The sequence below is a fragment of the Lemur catta genome, chromosome X (assembly GCF_020740605.2).
Source record: "Lemur catta isolate mLemCat1 chromosome X, mLemCat1.pri, whole genome shotgun sequence".
NCBI lineage: Eukaryota > Metazoa > Chordata > Mammalia > Primates > Lemuridae > Lemur > Lemur catta.
The window spans coordinates 66,679,696-66,700,404 of record NC_059155.1 but is presented as its reverse complement, the minus strand read 5'-3'; the positions used below and the strand labels follow the sequence as shown (position 1 = coordinate 66,700,404).

The window sequence follows — 20,709 nt, the reverse complement described above, 5'->3', positions numbered from 1 at the left end:
TCTCGGTTGTTCCGACAGATGGTCCGTAGATGGGGGCTCGCGCAGTGGTTCACACCCCTGCACACAGGCCAGGCGAGATGGGGGCCCACGTGGCCTGGGTGCTGCTCTCCCGCCCTCGATGCCCCGGCCCAGGCCTCAGATGAGGGCACAGAGGTGGCAGCAACTTTGTTGCTGTCTTTCGACACTGAGAGCTGGGAGCTGTCACCTCAGGGAGCTGGGGCATTGGAGCAGTAACATAGGTAGTCCGGAAAGGCCCGGGCAGAGTGCGGCTCCTGGGGACGTTGTCACACGCTGCTGTCGGCAGTTGATTCTGTTTGCTGCAGCACAGCTAGCGGGGCCCCTCCCTCATCCCCCAAGCAGATAACCGGGCGGCTTGCAACACAGCACTGCTTGGTTTCTGGTTGCAGTTTCAGTAAAGGCAGCGGGCGCGGTGCTTCTGCCAGCGAGGTGGTGTGTGGGCGCCAGCGGCTCCTTCTCTCGCTCTCGCTACTGCAGCCTGGGTTCTCCGCCTGGGCACAGCTGACGTTTGGGGCCCGATCCATCAGTCTTCATTATGAGGGCGTCCCTGACCTCCACCCACTAGATGCCAGCAGTACCCGGCTCCACTTGTGATGATAAAAATTGTCTCCAGATGTCACAGATGTCCCCTGGGGTAGGGTGGGGCCAATCCCCCTCAGTTGACGGCCACCGCGGCAGTTCAGTCAGAAGGATGCCTCCACCACGGGGAACTTGCTGTCCGTGAACTCATGGTTGACTTCCTAGGCACGACGGCGCCAGCGAGTGTCTCCTTGTGCACGTGCTGCAGCTGAAGAGCCCCGCGGGGCTGGCGGTGAAGGAGGACTGCAAAGTGTGAGCGACACCCCGGGGCCTCGCACGGCCTCCCGTGCGGTGCACAGCTTGGGGCGGGAAGGGGTGCTTTGGGAACCCGAGTTTACAGTAAAGCACCAGGCATGAATGTCTGCCTGAGGTCTGGAGGGTTATATATTTGTGAAAGAGTCTGGTTAACATTTGAGGCAGGTGAAGGTAACGGAATCAGGCTAAGTCCTATGCCGGCGACGCTGAGGAAGTCCCTACCCGTCATTGGCAGTACTTGGGCTGAAAATGTCTTCCTTGGTCCCAGCAGTGGGTGGGGCTGATGCCGCCACACCTGGCCCTGTGATCCTGATGTGCACTAAGAGGCCTCTGGCTGGGATCTGGGCGCGCTCAGCTGACGGGAGGAGAAGGAAGAGGAAGTATATGGCGGGGCCAGTCGGGGTCACCTGGTGACTTTGGCCTTGTTAGTGGGATCGCTACCTCTCTGGGCTTCATGGCCCCAGATGGGTGCCTGACAGAGGGTCCCACTCCCCCAGGCGGGTGACCACACCTGGAATGGCCCGTTCAGATCCCCGAGTGGGCCCCTTCCGGGCGTCTTCTCTGCAAACTAGTCTTCTACAGGCCTTGGGAGGCCCTGGTGCGAGCGGCTGACAGCCGCCCTGGGATTCAGCTTGGCCCGCTGGTACCTTTGCACAGCTCACAAATGTCTGGGCCTTCCTGGGCGAGTTCCAGGCTGGGGGCCGAAAGGGCGGGACACACAAGGTGCCCCAGCAGGGGAGCTGTGCAGAGAGCCGAGCGGCCCTGGCCCTCCACCGCCTTCAGTCCTGCCCGCCAAGTCTGTCTCCCCGCGGGCGGTTTCCACCCGTCTCCAGGGCACACCGCTTCTCTGGGCTTACTCTTGGTCGGGAGAGGAGCTTTCTCCAAAGGGTTTTGAAACTCTGCCCACGGGCACCCCCGAGGGCAAGCGTGTGGGTCTGTGCGCCCCCAGGGAGCACTGCCTGTCTTCCCTCCTCCCCCTGCTTCCAGCCACATCCGTGTCTACCTGCCCCCGCTGGACTCGGGCACGCCCAACACCTACTGCTCCAAAGCTCTGGAATTCCAGGCGCCACTGGTGTTCAACGAAGTTTTCAGAATCCCCGTGCATTCCAGCATGCTGACGCTGAAGTCTCTTCAGTTATACGTGTGCTCCGTGAACCTGCAGCTGCAGGAAGAGCTGCTGGTACGGCGGCGGGCCGCGGGCCTCCTTCCACCTGTCTCTCTCTCTGTCTTTGTCTGTATTCTGTTGCCACCCTCTGTTCCTCAGGTTTTGTCTGTCTTTGTCTTTCTGCCTTTCTCTCTCTTCTCTTTTGTCCCTGTCTCTGCTTCCCTCCCTCTTTCCCATCCTCTTTTCCCTGTGGCGGGTCGCTTAGACGTTGTCACGAAGCTAAGTGATCTCTGTGGCTGGGAACACAGGAAGGGATGTCTTATCTCAGCTAATACTTGCAAAACCCCATGAGGCGGCTTCGATGTTACCCCCACTTTCAGCAGGGCTAACAGATTTAGCAAATAAAAATATAGGGTGGTCGGTCCAATTTAAATTTCAGATAAATTATGGATACTCTTTAAGCATATTCCATGTAATATTTGAGAGTTAATAACACTTTTAAAAAATCCACTTTTTATTTGGAGTCCAGATTTACCTAAATGCCCTGTATTTTATGTGGCAGCCCTAGAACTAGGCCTCCAGAGAGCTGGCGGTGTGTCCTGGGTGTGTCCAGCCACCCAGTGCCCAGGCCAGGGTTTGGAAGCCGGGGGTGGTTTCTCTCCATGGCTGGAGTTTCCCCCTTAGTCCCATCCCCTCAGGCCCAGAATTAGGCCTCATTTCAGCAGGCCCTGAGAGAATCAGCGGCTCACCAAGTGGCAGAGCCCTGGCCCCGACCCAGCGCTCCAGGCTGCCCCTTCTCTGCCCCTGTTCCCTTTCGAGCACTTTCTGATTGGGCCAAACAAGTGACTGTGGCGCCACCCCCATTAGGATCCTCTGAGACCCCTTTCGTTGTGTTGCAGTCCTTTTAACATGAAGGAAATATCTTATGCCTTTTTTGGTTAAGATTAAAGGGTGAGCTTGGTATTTTAAAGGACTCCAGTTGTTACGGTGAAATCACGCAGTGCATTCTGATTCTTTTTGACACCCCCCAGGGCATTGCTCAGATTAACTTGGCCGACTACGACAGTTCCAGCGACATGCAGCTGCGCTGGCACCCCGTCCAGGTCTTTACCAGCCCCGAGCCGCCGAGGACCAGGGAGAGCGGGTGTGCGGGGGACAGTGTGGCAGGGGACCCTGACTCCAGCAAGACGGTACTTGGCTGTGCTTTAAGAAGCTATTGCTTTTGTGGCTCTGAGACTAGCTTTTACTTGGGGAAGTCATTCATATCTCAGAAGCATCAGTGTAGACTTAAAGGCAGAATGCCGTGGTGATGAAGAAATTGAGCGTCAAGGGAGGTGAGAAGCGTGGGACACGCCCATGCTCATGGCCATTGCATGAGAATGCCTTTTTCATGCAAACTTGTGCATGGTCACGGGTGGCACATTGGTTACTTTTACATTTGAGCCCTGAGAGCAGTAGAAAAAGGCAGCATGAATGTCGCCTTCTGAGCGGGGCGGGGGGAGGGGCGCGGTGGCCCACCTGCCACGTGGCAGAGCTGCGCGGCTGAGCGCCCTTCTCCTGCAGGACGAGGTGGCGGCGCTGCTGGCCAGAACCACGGCGCAGCTGCAGGCGGTGGAGAGAGAGCTGGCCGAGGAGCAGGTGAAGCTGGGGCGCACCGAGGAGGAGACCCTGGAGATGGCGCGGAAGGAAGAGCAGGGCGAGGCTGTGTCCAAGCGGTAAGAGCCAGCCCAGGCCGCGCCGTCCTCCCCACGGCAAAGGTGTGGGGAGCCCTGGGCAATAAGCTGTTGGCAACCTGCAGGGAGATGAGACGGCCGGAGCCGGGCAGCCGTGGCTGTCCCCGAGGTGTGGTTGCTTTTCTCATCCACACATCTCTGTAGGATGTGCCGGGTGGTTCTTCCGTCCTCCTGCCCAGAAGCTGGGGTTCTGGAGGGGCACTTACTGCTGACCCGAGCTGTCCCCCCGCTCTCGTGCAGGCTTTCCACCTCCTCCTGTCCTGTAGATTCTCTCAGGGCTGGGCTATCCGGTGACTTCCCTCCGCCAGGATCAGATACAGTAAGGTCCCTTGCAGTTCTTGGGGGTTTTACGAACAGCTTTATTGAGCTATAACTATCTGCCGTACAATTCACCCATTTAAACTGTGTGCTGTAGCAGTTTTTAGGACGGTCACAGTCACCACAGGACATTTTAGAGCATTTTCATCACGCCCAATGGAAACCCCACACCTGTTAGCAGTCACTGCCATTCCCCTCCCCCTGCCCCTGGCAGCCATGAACCTGCTTTCTGTCTCTGGAGTTGGCTGTTCTGGACGTTTCCTAGAGATGGGATCATGCTTCACCCGAAGCAGCCGTGGGCGAGCCCTGGCTCTGTGGAGACCTGCAGGAAGCAGCCGAATAGCTCAGGAGAGCGCGCTGCTCTCGTGACTGGCTTCTGTCGGTCCTCTCTGGAGCGCTGTCGTACTGCTTTACTTCCACGCCCGAGAAAGAGTAGCCTCTTTCCAGAGCTTCCCGCTTCCTCCCGGTGGCTTTGCCTGACTGTACGTTAGAGGGGACTTTATTTTCAGAAGGGATAGCACACGGCAGAGAGGGAGGGCATCGTGTTCAGGGATGGACAGGAAGTGGTTTTCTGGTATCTTCAGCAGCTGCAATTGGTGATAAAGAGAGCCTGGTTTAAAGAAAGTCCTTGAAGTGTTGTCTTCCCCAGAACAGACAAATGCCCCTTTACGTTATGAGAGAAGCAACTGTCTTCAATCTTTGGAAAGAAATAGGTTTTGTCACGTGCCTCTACCACTGTGCTCTAAAAGCTGCATGAAAGAAGCCCCTTGGATGACCATGTTGTGGGCTTTTGCAATGTCCCCCTTTAGGAGCTGGCAGGCCGACTCGGTGGATAGTGGCTGCAGCAACTGCACCCAGACCAGCCCCCCGTACCCAGAGCCCTGTTGTGTTGGCGTCGATGCCATCCAGGGACACGCATTTGCTGGCCAGGCAGAGCCTTACAGCCCTGAGCAACTTCAGCCCCTGCCTCTTAAGGTAAGTAGGAGACGTCAAGGGGTTTCACAGAGGCCCCCCCCCCCGACATTTTGCCGTAGGATACCAGGCACTGCCCTGGAAGGAGGGGCTCCTTGGCCCCAAATCCGTCATGGCAGGCCTGAGGGTATGGGCAGAGGAGAGGCTCTAAAGGACACCTGAGCTGATGGGCTCACAGGCAGGAGGCGAACGACATGGCTGGCCTGCAGACCCACCCGGTGACTTGGTGTTGTGGCATGTGGGGGAGTCATGGCATGAAATGGACAGTGCTGTTGGATTTGCAGGCAAGAGCTAAGGCCATATTTTACTGACCATTGAGGAAAAGAAGTGCATGGTCTAAGATCCGTAAAGGGCTTAAAATGAGCACAGCAGGTATGGCAGAAATGTCTGCACTTGAGATTGCAAGGAAAGGCCGGCTATGCTAAAAAGGTGGACTCTGACTCCTTCACACGCCTGCGTGTGCTGACCCAGTCCTGTCTTCAGAAAGTTTCCCAAGTCCCGAAGGTTTTGGACTCTTGTAGTTACTCTTCCTCCTTTGTAACATTGCGATCAGCAAAGCGTGCTTTTGCCCCTTCTCGTTGTCTGATCTTAGCTGTGCTTGTCACCACATCTTTAAGGAGGAAATCTGTCACGTCCGCAGTAACAAATGTCGGAGCCCAGTGAGGTTGGAAGAAGCTGTACCAGCGCTCTTTTGAAACTTTGTTTCCCAACCTGTTCAGCTCAAGAGAGCATGTTATCACCCTGGCCCCTGCCCTCACCCTGAAACACAAAGTAAAATCTGCCCCCCCGGGCGGCTTCCCAAGCTGCAGCCCCCACAGCAGGCCTGGAATAGTTGTTTTGTACCAGGCTGCCAGTGACTGTCCTTGTTCTAGTCTCTGAGACCTTGACAAGCAGCAGCCCAAATCATGGTGAGTGGCCATGGGAGGCCAGTGTGGTGTTTCCTCCTCCCTCAAATTTTAATTTCAAAAACCTTTAAATCGATGGAAAATTTGCTAGAATAACACAACGAATAACCCATATACCCATCACCTAGATGCCCCGGTTGTGTGTCCTTTAGCACATTTGCATTCTGTCTCTCTGTGGGTGTCACACATACCTCCCGCCCTCAGGAGGGAGGCCAAGATGGCAAGGATAAGTCGTTAGCATACCGGAGTGTTTAGGTAGTCAGAGTTGCTGCCGGAGAATGAGATGGGCGGTAAGTGGGGTTCTCAATTTAAGAGAGGTCTGCAATTTTAGAAAGGGTTTATATTTAGAGATGTAAATTTATATTTACATTTTAGAAAGGTCAGGATTAGAAAATGGTACAACTGCTATGGAAACAGTATGGCAGGTCCTCAGAACATTACAAATAGAGCTACTGTATGATCCAGCAATCCCACTTCCGGGTATGTATCTAAAAGAATTGGAAGCAGGATCTCAAAGAGATATTTGCACACCTGTGTTCATGGCAGCATTATTCACAGTAAGCAAGAGGTGGAAGTGTCCATCAGTGGATGAACGGATAAACACAGTGGGTCTGTCCACACGATGGTGTGTGGTTCAGCCTTTAAAAGGAAAGAAATTCTGTCACGTGCTATGCCATGGATGAACCTTGAGGACATCATGCTGAGTGAAATAAGCCAGTGTGATACTGTAAACTATGTATTTGATCTTTGACCCGTTTTCTGGCTTCCTGACCTAAAATCCTTAGAATGTCCAAAATAATGTCTTTGTGTATGCTAACAAGTTGACTGCTGGCTGGCAGCCCTAGGTAGCTTCAGGCTGGGGCTGGTCACCTGGAAAGACCCAGGCAGGACTAGGGGGTTGGGACTTTCAGTCCTACCCCCAGCTCCCGAGGAGGGGAGAGGGGCTGAAGGTAGAGTTGGAGTTGATCACCAATGGCCAATGGTTCAATGAGTCAAGACGCCTCCATGATTGATTGTCCTCCAAAAGGACAGGGTTTAGGGAGCTTCCCGATAGGTGAACACATGGAGGTTCCTAGAGGGTGGTGTGCGCAGAGAGGGTGTGGAAGTTCCACACCCCTTCCCACTCCTTGCCCTGCGTGTCTCTTCATTTGTATCCTTTATAATAAACCGGTAAACGTAAATGTTTCCCTGAGTTCTGTGAGCCGTTCCAGCAAATTAATTGAACCCAAGGACAGAGGGGTGGTTGTGGGAACTCTGATTTTAGGCCAGTTGGTTAGAAGCCCAAAATAACCTGGGGCTTGTGATTGGTTTCGGATGTGGGGGGCAGGCTTGGGGACTGAGCCCTCGCCCTGTGGGATCTGACACTATCTCCAGGTAGAAAGTGTCAGAATTGGGCTGAATAAAAGGCTCCCCAGCCGGCGTCTGCTGCAGAATTGACGGTTTGCTTGTTGCCGAGGAGAAACCCCCACACATTTGGTCACAGAATCTTCTGTGTTGATTGTTGTTGAGTGAGAGAATAGAAAAAACATTTTGATTTGTTTTTTCTGCTCTCAGAGCCAGGCACAAAAAGACGAATGCTATGTGATTCTGCTCATGTGAGGTACCTGCAGTAGTTAAATTCACAGAGACAGAGTGGAATGGTGGTTGCCAGGGGCGGCGGAGGGAGGAGGGAGGAGTTGCCTAAAGGGGCGGGGTTGAGTAGGGCCCACTCAGGCCCCTGGCTTTTCTCTGTGAGGTGTGGAAGACTGGTGGGCGGTTTTGAGCCCAGTGGTGACATGATCTGACTTACGGGTTTTTTGTTAGTTTTTTTTTCTAAAATAATTTATTGAGGTGAAATTCACATAACATAAACTGAACCATTTAAAAGTATACAATTTAGTGGCATTTAGTACACTCACAAGTGTTGCACATCCACCACTTCTGTCTAGTTCCACAGCACTGTCATCTCCCCAAAGTAAAACCTGTCCCCATTCAGCAGTCGCTCCCCATTCCCCTCATGTTACCCCCTGGAAGCCACCAAAATCTCACTTCTATCTCTGTGGATTTGCCCATTCTGGATGTTTCGTGTAAATGGAATCATGGCTCATTCCCTCAGCATGGTGTTTTCGAGGCTCACCCACATTGTGTCACATGTAAGAAGTTCATTCCTTGTCATGGCTGAATGACATTCCCTTGTGAGGATAGAACACATTTTGTTGATCCATTCACCCTTCAGTGGACATTTGGGCTATTTCCGCCTTTTGGCTATTTGAATAGTGCTGCTACAAACACTCGTGTGCAAACATTTATTTGAACACCTGTTTTTAGCTCTTTGGAGTATGTACCTAGCAGTGGAATTGCAGGGCCTGACTTCGGTTTCCCTGGGATCTCCATGATTGCTGTGTGGAGAACAGAATGAGGAGCAGCGGGGTGTGGAATAGGGGAGACCAGTGAGACCCCCCATGCACTGATCTGGGCGTGAGATGATGATGACTCAGGTGATGGGCTGCTGACAAGTGGTGAAAACCCACTTGATCTTGAACATAGAGCCATCAGGATTTGCTCTTGGACCAGAGTGGGCGAAAGAGATCAGGAGTCAGGATGGAGAAGTAGAGATCCCTGTGGGGGTGCTTTGGGGGGAATATCAGCGGTTCCATTCTGTATGTGTGACATGGGACACGCCAGTTAAACCTCCAAGTGGAAAAGTCAGACAGTGGTTCCCCGAGTTCAGTGCTCGTGTCACAGAAGCAGCCACGGTCATGGTGCACTACTCCCTAGGTTGACAAGGAAACCAACACAGAAGATCTCTTCCCAGAAGCAGCAGCCAGTCTCCTGCAGGAGCGGCCCAGCCGCCGGGCCCGGGGGGCCCCTTTTGTTCGGAGTAGCACGATCGTCCGATCTCAGACCTTCTCGCCTGGAGCACGAAGCCAGTATGTTTGCAGAGTAAGTTGGAATTCCTTTGGACCTGTCTGGAGCGTTGTCTTTTTTTATTCCCTTTGTTGTGTTTTCTCTTTTACTATTTATGCCAAAAGACACATGTACTCGCACAAATAACAGCAGCGAGTGAACACCGTGGGCACGTGGGCCGAAACCGTGTTGTGCAGGCACCTCCTGCTCTCCCGCGTGCTCAGCACATTCTGCATTTCTTCGGGATTCCAATTCACTTGCCCCCCGATTTTCAGTGTCGCAGATGCGCCGGCTCGTGCTCAGGAAGTGGGGTGAATTCTTTCTCCATCGGTCTAAGGAGCAAGTGGAAACAGGGACTATGTTGAGCCGAGGTCTGGGGAGCTGGGTGCTCCGGGTGGTGAGGAGGCCTCACGTGCAGCCGAGGCGCTGGCAGGAGGGTGGGCGGCTGCCTGGGGGGCTCTGGGCGCTGAGGCAGGGGGCTCTCACCCACGTGTAAGTTCGCAGCCTGTGGATGAAGGTGGGAGCCACTCAGAGGTTCTCGGCATTGGCTGCACCTTGCAGTCGGATCATGCTGGGGCCTCACCAAATACTGGTGCTGGGGGCCCACCCCAGAGATTCGCCGTGGGTCACTGGGGGGCCTGGGCAGCAGAGCTTTTGGAAGCCCCGGATGGTTCTAACGTGGGAGAACCACCCAACCATCAAACACAAGGTGGAGAACCCCAAGCAGGTGGAGGGGAGACCCGAGCCATGTGGTCATTAAAGGCAGGACAGCGTGGGGCAGGCCGGCCGACAGCGGCAGTGTGACAGTGATGGCACGGACTTGGACAGAGAGGGCCTTTAAGGATGACTGGTCATGACGCAGTGGCCTGGATGGGCTGTCTGGGTTGAGGGTAGCCTTGACCCCTCTTGCACCTCTGAATCAGGGCTGTTGACGAAAGTGTCTGCCCTCGGATGGGGCTGCCAGGGAGCTGGTTCCATTCGGGCACAGCAAACGTCAGGTCATTGGTGCGCAAAAGCCCCTCAGACCCTCAGAGGAGACATTGGAATTACAGTTCAGGGGTCTCCAATCCCCACCCACCCCCGCCCTTGGTATGGTAATTGGCTAGGACACACGGAGCTCAGAGAGCTGTCGTGCTCACGGGCACGGGTTGCGACAGCGAGAGGCACAGACTGAAGGCAGCAGAGGGAGAGGTGTGGCGGGTGCATTCAGGAGATGGCAGGGTTCCAGTTCTCTCCCGGCACGGTTGTGCGGACAGCTCTTATTTCCCCCAGTAACGGTGACAGCACATGCAGAGTATTGCCAACCAGGGACGCTAACCTGAGCCTTGGTGTCCGGGGGCTGGGGGCGGTGTTTATGGGGTGTTGGTCACGGAGGCATGGTGGTGGCCTGCATGGCTCGCCTCAGTTTACGCTCCCTCCAGAGATCGAGCTGATGGGCCAAGGTCCCCACCTAAATCACACTGTTAACCTAGACTGTGGGCCTGGCCCACGCCCCCCGGGTAAACCAAGACACTTACCAGGCAGGACATTCCGGGGCCTTAGAGTTTGCCCCCAGGAGCCGGGCAAGGTGACCCCTTTACTGCACAGGTGTGAACAGCCACTGCTGGGGGCCTCGATGGCCTGAACTGCCCCTGTGCCATGTTCGAGAGACCCGCTGCTGTTCTGACAGATCTGAAGTGTCCCCGCTGGCAGCTGCCCTGCTAGCACAAGGTCCAGGCCCTCCCGCCCTGTCACACTTTGGCCCCGTGGAGGCTGATGCTGGAGTGAATGGCTGGATGTAGATGGAAATCCATCCCCTCGGCCCTCCTCATCCCAGGCTCTTGCCGAGCCACCAGGGCGTGGCTCACAGCTGCTTATTGAGGAGGGGGCGGGAAAGAGGCCAGCGCTTTGCTTACCCAGAGAGAGGTGGCAGGGTCCTGTGCTGTGCTTTGACTTAGTGGCTGTGCTTTTAGAGGCCTCATTGTTTTTACGCATGTTTGTGTGAATGCGGGACAGGCAACCTGCCGGGCCAATGCATTTCCTGAGTGTGTCGGGTTAATTGGCCTAGGTTAATTGGCCCGGAAAATGAGGCCACGAGGCCAGGATGTTGGCTTTCACACAGGAACACACTGATCCTGAGGTGAGACCCTGCCACCAAATGAAGTCTGTAATGACTTGGTTCCCATAAAGAAGGCATTCTTTATTTTGCTTTTTAAAAGCAGACCTTGTACCTTGACTGACACAGTGGCTGTTGGTGATGTCAGCTTGTCTTACTACCAGGAGTGAGTCTCTCTCTTTTTTAGAAAGCCATTTTTCCAGTTCTGGCCAAAGTCAGAAATATAGCAAATAAGAACCATTGATAGGGGGATCACGTGTGGTTAGGAGTTCAAGACCAGCCTGGGCAACATAGTGAGACCCTGCCTCTGTAAAAAAATGTTTTAAAAATTAGCCAGGCATGGTGGCACGCACCTGTAGTTCCACCTACTCAGGAGGCTGAGGCAGGAGGATCACTTGAACCCAGGAGTTTGAGGCTGCAGTGAGGTACGATTGCACCGCTGCACTCCAGCCTGGGTGACAGAGCAAGACCCTGTCTCTAAAAAAAACAAAAAAAGTGAAATGTGCTGAGGGCAGCGCGGCCCTTCCTGAGAGCCGCGCACACACGATACCAAATTGTAGTTGGTGTTCATAAAATGAAGATTTTGTTGACTTGATTAGGCTGGAAATAGGGTGGAGGTTTTGTTTGCTTTTTGTTTTGTTTTTCATTTTACCTGAAACTCTTGTTTTAACTGGAACCCAAAGACCTTGTAGAAACACCAAAAGTCCTAAGTGTGTTTGAGTGCCTGGGAAGGAGAAAGGAAATATCCCATTCTGAGTGCACACAGGGAATGAATACTGAATTTCTGAGAAATTGTTTCTCAACATCATTCTTTCTGGTGCAGCTCTATCGTAGTGACAGTGACAGTTCGACGCTGCCCCGGAAGACCCCCTTTGTCCGAAATACTTTGGAAAGACGAACCCTTCGCTACAAGCAGGTGTGTGCCATATAAACAAATACGGAATCTATGTTTGTCCTAGGAGTTATTTTCACAAACTTTAAAAGATAATATTTTAGGTAATATTTATGGTCATATTAATTAAAAGGGGAAACATTTTAATTTACTTGTTTACTTAACAGATATGATGTTGTAATGTCACTAGTATTTCTTAAGATCATATCATGATTTCAGATAATTCATGATCTTTATATTCTTAAATATAATAAGTAGTCAACCATGTCTATGTAACTGACTCTTTCTTCTTTTTTCACAAAAGAGTATATATGGTTTAGAAAAGTTGAGTTTTTTTAACATATAACATTCTTCTACATAGGACTGCTCTGTGGTTTTTCGTTTTCTTTACTCACCACATTTTTTTTTCACGTCATGCTAGGTTATAAAGTTTTGGTGCTTTTAGTTTGTAAGCTAGTAGGTCCCTGTCTTTTCCAGGCATGGATCCTTTTGAACATGTATAGAAAAACAAAATCCCACATTTCCACGTGGTTGTTGTGCTCAGAGTAGCTGCTCGCTGAGAATTAGAAGAAAGTAAAGAATTCAGCTACAAAAGTGCTTCCACCCAGCCCCACTGTGGATGTTCTAGACTGGATCCTACTTGGCTGTGGGGCCCGCCCTGTGTACCGTAGTGTGCCTAGCAGCGCCACTGGCTTCGGCCCACTAACTAGATGCCAGTAGCACCCCCCACACACCAGTTGGGACAACCAAGAATGTCTCTAGACATTGCCAAATGTCCCGTGGGGGGCCAGATCGCCCCTGGTTGAGAACCACTGAGCTCTGCTATGAATTAAGCAGTGTTTTAAAATGAATTCGTATTTGTTAAATGGCAACCCATATTTGCATTTAAATTCTGTGTATGTGCAAGATAGTGTTGTGTGTGTAAAAAGCACAGTTATTCCGCCCACTGACCAGTGGTGCTGTGCTCGTGGGCGGTGGCTGCGGCGTGGTGACTGCCCTCGCAGGGTTCCGTTCCCCATTGGATGGTAAGCGCTGCTCTCCGCTCCACGGACAAAAGTCCTTTCTCCTCTTGGGGCTTGTTTGAACATGGCATATTGGCTTACTTGAGGCTTATATGGGGAGGAAAGGTTTTTTTGACAGCTTGTGTGGGTGGGGGTGTATACTTTTTAAACGGAAAGCACTCATGGTTCGTAACATGCCTTTTTTCTCCTTGTACAGTAGATCATTAACATTTTTCCATGTCAATATACTTTTTCAACTTTTTACAATGGCTGCACTTTATGCTGGCATTGTAATTTATTTAATCAGTGTCCTGTTATTATAGATTTGGGGTTTTTGTTTTCTGTCATAAACCTTAATTGGGCATGTTGACAGTTGTGCCTTTCAGATGCAAATTTGCTTTAGACATATATTATCAAACGGTACTTCAGAAAAATGGGGCCATTTTTGAATCGGCCAGCCCCATCCATATAAGAGCATCTACTGCTCCACACTTTTGCAAATACATGGGTCATCATTAAAGAAAAACAATTTGCTGTTATTAACCTTGATATTGAGCTAGAGATTTACATTCATCTTGCCCAAATCCAGGTGTTTCTGTAACCTTGGGCCATGCTTAGAGAAATACCTGTGGCTCACCTGTCTCCTGTTTATTGGTTGCAGAAGAGCCTTCTAGAAGGCTGGGCCTGCCCTGCGTGGGGCTGGGGCGCGCACTCACGGCCTGTCTCCTGCAGTCCTGCAGGTCCTCCCTGGCCGAGCTGGTGGCCCGCACGTCCCTGGACCTGGAGCTGGATCTCCAGGCGTCGAGAACGAGGCAGAGGCAGCTGAACGAGGAGCTCTGCGCCCTTCGCGAGCTGAGGCAGCGGCTGGAGGACGCCCAGCTGCGAGGCCAGACTGACCTCCCGCACTGCGTGCTGCGGGACGAGCGCTTCCGCAGCCTGCTGAAGGAGGCCGAGAGGCAGGTGAGTGTCCAGCCTGCCTGCTCGCGGCACAGCCTTTCGCCCAGTTGTGCGTGGGCTTTGAAGTGAGAGTCTCAGGTGATGAAACTGTAATTTGAATGGCCCAGGAACTCGTCTTATGGAGCCAGTGCTCTCCCTCTGTGGGCCGGGGGGGTGCCGTTTGCAGCACCCACATGTGCTTTGGGAGCTGGATGAAGGATGCACGGGCCCGCCCCATGTGGTGGGGGTAATGTCCTGGGTCCCAAGTCTGCCTCCAGCCACCCCTAGCGTCCCTGTGAAGAATTCCCCATGGGGCTGGGTGAGGGCCCCTCCCCCCCAACACTGACTGATTGGTTCTTCTGGGCTCCGGGACTGGGAGCAAACTCATTCATTCTTGCTTAAAAAATAGAAATAAAAACATCTTATTCATGAGGTGTTGCCATTCCAGACACGGCAGACCAAACTCGACTACCATCAGGAGCAGGCAGCGGAGAAGATGTTGAAGAAGGCCTCTAAGGAGATCTACCAGCTGCGGGGACAGAACAACAAAGAGCCCATCCCGGTGCAGACTTTCAGGTATGTGAGAGGCGCAGAGTTGTGCCGGCTTGCTTGTCACCTCTTTCTTCTTACTCCTGTACCTGTGCTGTGACAGCAAGTACAGGAAGTGTTGAAAAACCCGTGGGAAGTCGAGAACAAAACAGGAGTCCTTGTAACCAGCATCTCCACCACCAGTACCATTTTCTCCTGATCTTTTTTCTATGCACTTTTTTCAAGTCACCTGTAATCATAATGTGTGTTCAGTTTTGCATTTGGCATTTTTAAATTAAAAGATCCCCTGTTGCAACGTAATCCCTTACCTTGTTTGACTGTGATGTTTCCTTTAGTAGATACAATTTATTCAACTACTCTATTTTATAACATGCTGCTTCTTTCTAAATGTTTGCTTTTATAAATAACAGTGATTTACATACATATACATGTCACCTTTGCTTTTTAAATTAACTTTTGATTGAAGCAAAATCTATGTACAGCAAAGTGTGCTTATCATATGTACATAGTCCAGCAAGTTGTCAAAAACTCAACGTGATGAGAATCGAACATTCTCAGCACCCCCAGATTTCCCAGCACTCAGTGGTTATTTGAGTAACCACTGCCTTGAATTCTAATAGCATAGAGTAGTTTTGCCTGTTTTTGTTTTTTACATGAGGGGATTTGCACGGATATATCTGTATTCTTTGGTGTCTGAAAAATTAAGGTAAAATTCACATAGCATAAAATGAACCATTTTAAAGTGACAGTTCAGTAGCATTCAGTGCATTCACAATGTTGTGCAAACATCACCTCTGTCTAGTTCTAAAACATTTTCATTGCCCCAAAAGTAAACCCTATACCCATTAAGCAGTCCCTTTCCACTCCCCTTCCCCAGCTCTGGCAGCCACCAGTCTGCTTTCTGTCTCTAGGGATTTGCCTCTTCTGACTGTTTCTTTCTTTCTTGTTTTTTTTTTTTTTTGAGACAGAGTCTTGCTCTGTTGCCTGGGCTAGAGTGAGTGCCGTGGCGTCAGCCTAGCTCACAGCAACCTCAAACTCCTGGGCTTAAGCAATCCTACTGCCTCAGCCTCCCAAGTAGCTGGGACTACAGGCATGTGCCACCATGCCCGGCTAATTTTTTCTATATATATTTTAGTTGGCCAGATAATTTCTTTCTATTTTTAGTAGAGACGGGGTCTCGCTCTTGCTCAGGCTGGTCTCGAACTCCTGAGCTCAAACGATCCACCCGCCTCGGCCTCCCAGAGTGCTAGGATTACAGGCGTGAACCACCGCGCCCAGCCCTGACTGTTTCATATAAATGGGATCATACAGTACGTGGCCTTTTACATCTGGCTTCTTTCACTCAGCAGAATGTTCTCAGTGTTCATCCATATTGTAGCATGTGTCAGTGCTTCACTCTTTTTTATGGCTGAATAATATGTGCCTGACTTTTAGCCTTAATTTTTGTATACCCTTAATGTTCATATAGTTTCTCATTTTTTCAATCATTTATTAATAAAACAAATATTTCTGGAGCACCTGATATATACCAGACACCGTTCTAGGCACTGGAGATAAACCCCTGCCCTTATGGGGCTTCATAACCTATATTAAAATTTGGAGAATCTCTACAAACAGATGTGCTATTGGGGATTTAAACTCAACTTGTTCTTTGAGTAAGAAAAGTCATCACTGATGTGAGAGTTGACAGTTTTTGGTATCTTCAGATCTGCCACTAACCTGCAATTTTTTCCAATCCCAGGGAGAAGATAGCATTTTTTACACGACCAAGGATTAACATACCTCCTCTCCCAGCTGATGATGTTTGATGTAGTGCATTGTGCACATGAAGTATTTATCTGCCTGTTTATTTTCATGAAGTTCTTAGACTAGCTAAATTTGTCTTTAAAATATTTGTGCAAAGCTATTAATATACACATTTTGTAAAAAAAAAAAAGAAAACCACATATATCTATACATATATATTTTATAATAGTGACGGCAACAAGGCTTGGTTTTTCCTTGTTGTGAAATCGACATCTCTGAAGACAGGTTATTTTATAAAAGATCAACTATCATGTTAAGAATGTACAGTTTTTATGCTGTTTTATTTGACTTAAAGGCTGGAAGACAGAAACGAAGTGAGTTCAGGCAAATTCACTGTATTGTAATTTATTTATAGTACTTTTTTTCCTTGAAGGAAAATACTGACTTTAAGATGTATTTTAAGGCTGAAATTTTGTTCTTCAGTATTTGTCATGCAGTAGAATGGAGCTTGGGGCCAGTTTTGTTTTTGACACCTGAAATGCAAACACTATGTGCTAAATTTGTCACTTGTATCAGTTTCTCATATGTGCATTTACCACGTATATTGTACACGTTCACTTTCTTCGTGTTATGTCAAAATGTCACCTGCAGCAGTTCGATCGTAGTTCACGAGCATGTGTGCGTTGCAGAGGCCAGTCTCCCTTGTGGACTGCGCACCGACCGCTCCTCATTTCTGTGTTGTCTTCTGATGCATCTTTCTGTGCCCCCCGTGGGTCTGAAGCAGGCAACAGAGCCTGCACGTCCCAGGCTTCAGCCTGCCTGTCCACGGTGGCTGTCCACACTGCCCGTTCTCTGACCAGCGCAGCCTGCTTCCCACCCGCCCCGTCTGATGGCAACAGACTAGGAGGGTGGTGGGGAACTCCTGCCATGCCACTCATGAAGGAAAGTGAAAAGGGAACTGGGAATGCCCGTTTTCAGTGACTCTGTGGGTGAACATAGCAGTTACAACATAGACACGATCGCCTTTGAAGAGGGAGGGAAGGACGTGGGTAACTGGAGTTACCTGGTGAGCAGTTGCAAGGGAGTATTTGATTTAAATGAGAACGCTCCTGTGCTGCAGTCTACCCAATGTTCCTCAAGAAATCTAAGAACTAGCTCATGAGGAGAAAAAACCTTTTAATGTAATAAAAATATGCCATTCTTTTAAATGCCAAATGATATAAATATTTTGCCGAATACATATTTATTATCCATGAAATGCACTCTGCTTTATGACACCTCCCATGAGTGAACGTGGTGGGTCACAGGAAATGTCAAAGAAAACAGAACTCTCTTCCTGGGCCTTTCCTCCCTTGGAAATGTCCCTTTTAATCAGGTTTTTCCTCTCTCCCATCAGTCTATAACCTCCCCTTGTATAACCCACTTTCCTTTTTACATTTATTAAAAATGAATTTTGTAAAAGCATTTCATTGACACATGACCTATCACAGACAATGGAATTTGTCAGTGGTGGTAAGACTGAAAACTTTATGCTTTTCACAGATGCTGTCTCTTGCTATGTATTTCTGCCTCTGGTCTCGCTTTTTTTTTTTTTTTGCCAATTCCTTATTGTATGTGCCCACCACAGAAGTAGAGAGACAGCCTCAAAGTGCCCATGGGTTCTTACACGCTGTGGAGCAGCAGGCCCTCTGTCTAGGCCCCCAGCTGTTGAAACTTTCATCTCCAGCAAAGAACCCTTTCTCGCTGCACCCCAGGGTGTGCGGGGGGGACAGATTGTTTCTGCCTCAGGCAGGGCTACTGGGCGTGGGGCGAGCCCCTGGACGCCGAGCCTGTGCCGCAGGCGACTCTCTAAGCTGGCTGGGGTCTTAAGGCACCTTTTCCGCCAAGCTCCTTCAAGTAGCAACGTGAGGAAAACCCACTGTGCCAGTACAGAAAGCCGCACACAAGTGTTTTCAAATCAGTTTCACTGCCCAGTTGATGCAGATTTCTGTTTGGAGTGCCCCCCTCCCTGTCCCACTAAAGTTTTTCTAGAAGAATCCCACCGCTGCCCCGCAAGAAGCAAAGGCAGCCCGAGAGCATCGTGCTTGCCACCTTTCCCCTTTGCCTCTCCTGGCCCTGCCCGTGTCTGCTCTGCAGCTGAGCACAGGCCTGGGAGGGAAAAGCATCGCACTGTCAACGGTGGAGCGCGGCGGCGCACCCGCAGTGCTTCCCGTTCCTGACGCTTCTGCAGCTTCTGCAGCTTCTGCCTAGTTAAGACTGCCGCTCCCCCCCCACCCCCGCAAAATGTCCCACACGCCAGAAAAGGGAAGTCCTATGGGCTTCAGGGGTGTTTTCATCTGAGGTTTAAATTTGGCCATCTAGTGGGCCTTGTAATGAAAATTCTGCCAGGTTCTACAGCGGTTCTGGTCCAGAAACCATCAGAATTCTGCCCCCAGGGTTCTTCAGAAACAGTACTGCATGTAAAAGACAATTTGGCTTTCACTTCACCGAGTCACTGAATTGTCAGGCTTTGGTTGATAATCGCTGAAATAAGTAACCTTCTGTTGTGGGAATAAGTTATAATCAGTATTCATCTCTTTGTTTTTGTCACTGTTCTCTCTAATTGTGTCATTTGTATTGTTTGAAAGTATTTCTTCTATAAAATTAAACTAACTTGCCTTAAGAACAGAGTGGAAATGTGTGTTTTGTGGAAAGAATGTTTAATTATGGAGACTTAAATATATAAAAAACATGTTTTATTTATTTATTATTTTTGAGACAACGTCTTGCTCTATTGCCCAGGCTGGAGTGCAGTGGTGCGGTCATAGCTCACAGCAACCTCAAACTCCTGGGCTCAAGCGATCCTTCTGCCTCAGCCTCCTGAGTAGCTGGGACTATAGGCATGCGCCACCACTCCCTGCTATGTTTTAAAAATGTTTTAATAGAGATGGGGGTCTTGCTATGTTGCCCAGGCTGGTCTTGAACTCCTGGCTTCAAGTGATCCTCCCATTTCAGCCTCCCAAAGTGCTGGGATTACAGGCGTGGGCCACTGTGCCCGGGCAAAACCATGTACTTTTTAAATATGAAGACCAGAGGTATCAAATCGGAGAGAATAGTAAAATGAACGCACATGCAACCCTCCCTGAGCTTCAAATGGCCAATCTTGTTTCATCTACACCTCCACCCACTTCCCCTTCTTGTGACTTCAAGCGAATCCCTTACACTTTATCATTTCATCCTTCAATACCTCAGTATATATTGGTAAAAGAGAAAAACATATGCACAATGTCCTCATCACATCTTAGCATTTAATTCCTTACTGGTACTAAATATCCAAGGTATACTTTTCTAATTTTTAGTCCTTTGAACAGAATCTAAATCCCACTTATTGGGATTTCTTTATGTTTTTTTGGTAATAACTTTCTTGAGATATAATTCACGTACCATTTAAAGCATATAATTCACTGGTTTTTAGTATGTTCAGGGTTGTACAAATATCACCACAATCAATTTTGGAACATTTTCAACACCCTAAAAAGATAACCCCCATACCCATGAGCTGCCACTCCCCATTCCTCCCTCCCTGCGACAGCCATGTGACCAGACATATCTGACCCGGAATTGGTCATTTCCTCTGGGCCACCTGGTTTCTTGGTGCTGGGGGGTACTCGTTGCTACTGGCTTGGTCATTGTTTTTTAGACCTTTTCTTTTTTTTGAGATGAGGTCTCACTGCGCTGTCGCCCAGGCTGGCGTGCAGTGTGGTTTGATCACAGCTCACTGCAGCCTCACACCCCCGGGCTCAAGTGATCCTCCTGCTTCAGCTTCCTGAGTAAGTGGGACTACAGGTGCGCACCACCACGCCTGGTTAATTTGTTTATTTTTTTGTAGAGACAGGTCTCACTATGTTGCTCAGGCCGGTCTCGAACTCCTGGCCTCAGGGGATCCTCCTGCCTTGGTCTCCCCAAGTGCTGCAATTGCACCTTGCCAGACCTTTTCAATGGAAAGAGTTAGACAATATTTTATTTTTTAAGGAGAAAAAGGATGATAGAATATCACATAATTACTCATTTGCTAAAGCCCATAACACACACGTACACAAGAGTTTCAGAATAGCAATATCAGCAGTACCACCACCAATATACTGTAATTACTGAAAAACCATTGAAATTTTTGTTAGTTATTTCAGTCCTTAAGGTTTATCTCACTAGGAATGTGCAGTCAAATTACTGTGATGTAAAGTAACTTGGAATATTTCCTTTCTGTGTGGTTAAGCAATCAATGTGTGTTTCACTTTATTTTGGATTCTTATGGATTGATCTTTTTAATATTATTTTTAATGTAAAATATTGACATGACTTGAAAGACAAATATACAAAACAAGATATATTTAAAGGAGTCTAACTTTTATTCTTGCCCCTATCCCTATTCCTTTCCTGTCCTTACAGGTAACCATTTAAGAAATAATGTTTTTCCTTGCATTGTCTATTTTTTAAATAGACATATATGCATATATACACATATGTACATGTGGCTATATACACAAATATGTACACATCTATATTTGTGTTTCTCTCCTTTCTTGGAAAAACAGTAGCACAATAAACACACTTTTCTCCACCTGGCTTTTTCTACTTAAAAATATATTCCAGGCTGGGTGCGGTGGCTCATGCCTGTAATCCCAGCACTTTGGGAGGCCAAGGTGGGAGGATTGCTTGAGCCCAGGAGTTTGAGACCAGCCT

The 20,709-nt window shown here is 49.6% G+C and overlaps 1 protein-coding gene across 1 annotated transcript in view; it reads left to right on the top strand.

The window, feature by feature from the left end:
- Positions 1 to 18,652, top strand: part of WWC3 (WWC family member 3) — a 117,649-nt gene extending 98,997 nt beyond the window's left edge. The window contains exons 14-23 of the mRNA XM_045538429.1: positions 763 to 849; positions 1,840 to 2,032; positions 2,989 to 3,147; positions 3,521 to 3,672; positions 4,818 to 4,983; positions 8,643 to 8,807; positions 11,690 to 11,782; positions 13,492 to 13,719; positions 14,144 to 14,271; positions 15,986 to 18,652. Coding sequence (XP_045394385.1) covers positions 763 to 849; positions 1,840 to 2,032; positions 2,989 to 3,147; positions 3,521 to 3,672; positions 4,818 to 4,983; positions 8,643 to 8,807; positions 11,690 to 11,782; positions 13,492 to 13,719; positions 14,144 to 14,271; positions 15,986 to 16,052 — 1,438 coding nt within the window. The 3' untranslated portion in view covers positions 16,053 to 18,652. The remainder of the gene's footprint in view (positions 1 to 762; positions 850 to 1,839; positions 2,033 to 2,988; positions 3,148 to 3,520; positions 3,673 to 4,817; positions 4,984 to 8,642; positions 8,808 to 11,689; positions 11,783 to 13,491; positions 13,720 to 14,143; positions 14,272 to 15,985) is intronic.
- Positions 18,653 to 20,709: the final 2,057 nt, after the last annotated feature.